This window comes from Hordeum vulgare, chromosome 3H (genome assembly GCF_904849725.1).
Source record: "Hordeum vulgare subsp. vulgare chromosome 3H, MorexV3_pseudomolecules_assembly, whole genome shotgun sequence".
Taxonomy (NCBI): Eukaryota; Viridiplantae; Streptophyta; class Magnoliopsida; order Poales; family Poaceae; genus Hordeum; species Hordeum vulgare.
Window position 1 is genome coordinate 64,225,883 of NC_058520.1, and position 3,102 is coordinate 64,228,984.

Here is a 3,102-nt window from a genome sequence, read left to right on the forward strand (position 1 = left end):
ATTGTGCTTCCTTGATACTTGATGGATAGATTGGAGGTGTTGCCTTTTTTAATATGTATGTAGTATTGGCTGAAGAACTCTTTATGCCCGTGTATATCATTTAGATCTACACATATTATGGATGTGAGACGTTCTTTTCTATTGATAATCTGAACCACCCATTTTATATTGTTTATATATAGTACAATATTTCGTCATTAATATAACAATATCCACTCCACAAATATGATTAGTGACTATTAATTATGGCCTATATATAAGCCACTCCGCAATGTTCAAATTTTGTGTTATCTTAGCCGTATATTTGGATACAATTTATTGCTTGCATTAATCATGGGTTGTGGCATAAATTTTTCATGCCCCTCATGGCTTTAAATTCTGACAGTCGTAGCTATTTTTCTGAATGCATTTGATATCTCGGTAGGAACAAAACAGATTCATGTACTTTTTTCCTACTGAAGTTCTAAGGAAGACAGCTACCAAAGTCAAAGGTAATTCTTGAATCCGTTCATGTAGAATATGTGTATACCTTTTTACTCTAGTTATCATTGGATCTATAACTTCTAAAGTTGATGACAGATACTTCGTAACATTTTTCATCTCATCTATTCATGGACAGAAATCTAGATCCACTATTGATTGAATGGGAATACACGTAGAAATAGTGTTTTACCGTTTTGCTTTGGGGATGGCTAGCATCTTGCTATAACCTAAGCTAATCTTCCAAATGTAAAACATAGGAGATAACATAGATCTCATTGTATTCACATATAGATCAGATTATATTATCATGCCTATCAAGCTATTATGGCTAATATGATTTCCCCAATATAGTGTGTTTTAATATCTAGCTTCTGTAATTTGATGGAGTAGTTGACAAAATATAGTTCTTCGGATAAATTAAAAGAATCTGATGTGATGGGGAAGTAATAGTTTTGCATTACTACGTAGGGCATATATGTTTTGAAGTTATTGAGGTAATCAACACCAGATAATCATGAATATTTTGTAGTGAAGTCAGGAAAGTATGTAATATATATTTTTGGGTAGTTATTAAAGTCTACTCGATTACATCTCGGTCTAGGGAACTCATATGAGAGAATTTCAAGTATTCTTAAAGTGAAGTAGCATCGGATTAATGTGGGCACATAAATCTAAATGTATGTAGTTTGAGTTATACAGTTCTCCATGACACTTCTATGCACGGCTTCATTTTTCACTACTACGTTATTTTTTCTTAACATATGTTTTACCTGCTACCTTCAACACTACAGAGTCGAATAAACATTTTGTTTGATGGTAGCAGATCAACATGGATGAAGAGTGGCCGCATTACAACAATATTGTGCACAATGAGTTTGACCTCTTCAATACAAGCACACACAACCACATATTCCAGCACGACCATGGTGATGATATGGATGGCCACCATGGAGCCACTACCATCATGAGAAACACTGATGATGCCAACAATGTTGCTGCAGACCAAGGCAACAACGATGGACAGGACCATAGTGTGCAGAGAATGGACAAAAGGCGTGCCAATTATCACCGTCTGCGTGGTGAACAAATCCAACAACTTGAAGCGTATAATACATACTCAATCAATGTTTCTTACCATCAAAGATGTTTACTAATCCATTTTCATTAACGTGATCTTTAGTGTGTTCCAAGACTGCCCTTGTCCAGATGAGAAACTCCGGAAGAACCTTAGTGAGAGGCTTGGCATGAGCACCAAGCAAGTCAAGTTCTGGTTCCAAAACAAATGCACATTTACCAAGGTATATATACGGCTCTTTTCCATGGTGCATTACATACGGATCACCTACTATATGAAATTGTGCACACTTTGATGTTAAATAGTACAAACTCCACTGAACATCGTAGCACTGTTCGTCTTCCAATCTTCCAATATAATATTATATTCCCCTCATGAATATGGTGTCATACTCTTGTAACCACTAAATAAAATGACGTGTACCTGAAATTAATAAATGTAGGTCAAGATGCAGCAGCGGGAGACACAAAATCGTTTGGCAGAAAATAAGAGGCTAAAATCTGAACATCAAGCCATCAAATTGGCTTTTCAAAACAAGACCTGCCTCAAATGTAGTGGGGTGATGGTACAAACTCAGGGTACCTCCGAGCGCCATCTCCTATACACCGAGAATATGAGGCTCAAGGAAGAACTCTTACATGCCACTACATATCTTACAGAGGGTCTTCGCCGAAATGGCAAGTGACTCCCATGGGGCTGAACGTTAAGTCTGACGCATGAACCCTAGTTTTACTTGGTTCCTCATCTAGCAAATAATGCACCATGTTGCGTGTGTATGTACACAACTTGGCCGCTTGTTTATCTATTTTCGTAGGCTCTCATGGTTGATACATGGGATGGAACGAGATATGGCAGTCATGGCAACAATGTAGGGGTTGTAGGACGAGCAGCTTTGGCATGGCATTGTTGTTAAGCTCGGTCCATAACCCGTCTTTAGGTCTTTGAGTTTGTAACAAAAGAGTTTAAGTAGATGCCAATAAATGGTGAAAAACATACATAAAAGTTGAAGTTGAATGTCAAACCATAAATTTTTGTGCATGTGTGTGTTCTAACATTGCGTTGTGTCAGTATGTCATTGATGAGATACCTTTGCCATTGATGTTCTTTGGCAACATAAAGTGGTATGCGAGCATTGATGAAATTCAGGAGGCATGGCTAGAACTGAACCACAATCGCCGTCCACCTCGCACACTCCCCATTGTGCATACACCTGCAGAGTCATACACGAAACATGGTGAGGAGGATCCGGAGCTACAAGTAGTGCAATACTTGGTGAAGGAGTCCTTAGGCTCCTCTTGTGCTTGATGCTCTCTCACACAAATTATGCCAAGTAGAAAAATAAAAACATCACGTGTTAGTAAGGGTGACAACCCAAGACCAATACCTCTACCATTGTTGTGATTGATCATGCTTGTATTTCATGTGATGCTTGTTTTATTTATTTTTTGCATCATGCATCATCCCCATACCTTGTTGTGTTTCTATTTTTTTTTGTATGTTTCCATCTCCTTCTACTTCTCTTTGATCCTTCCTAAACTTCATGT

The 3,102-nt window shown here is 37.8% G+C and overlaps 1 protein-coding gene across 1 annotated transcript; it reads left to right on the plus strand.

The window, feature by feature from the left end:
- The first annotated feature begins 413 nt into the window (after positions 1-413).
- LOC123439526 (homeobox-leucine zipper protein ROC4-like) lies at positions 414-2,893 on the plus strand. Its single transcript, XM_045116232.1, has 4 exons — positions 414-491; positions 1,307-1,587; positions 1,664-1,781; positions 2,001-2,893. Exons 2-4 carry the CDS (start codon positions 1,313-1,315, stop codon positions 2,241-2,243), a joined length of 636 nt encoding a protein of 211 aa, XP_044972167.1. The 5' UTR covers positions 414-491; positions 1,307-1,312; the 3' UTR covers positions 2,244-2,893.
- Positions 2,894-3,102: the final 209 nt, after the last annotated feature.

Excerpts from the sequence above, each read along its gene's own strand:
- LOC123439526 (XM_045116232.1), top strand. The coding sequence starts at position 1,313 with ATGGATGAAGAGTGGCCGCATTACAACAATATTGTGCACAATGAGTTT. Across the intron at positions 1,588-1,663 it reads CAAATCCAACAACTTGAAGC|TGTGTTCCAAGACTGCCCTT; the intron begins GTATAATACATA and ends CGTGATCTTTAG. Across the intron at positions 1,782-2,000 it reads ACAAATGCACATTTACCAAG|GTCAAGATGCAGCAGCGGGA; the intron begins GTATATATACGG and ends TAATAAATGTAG.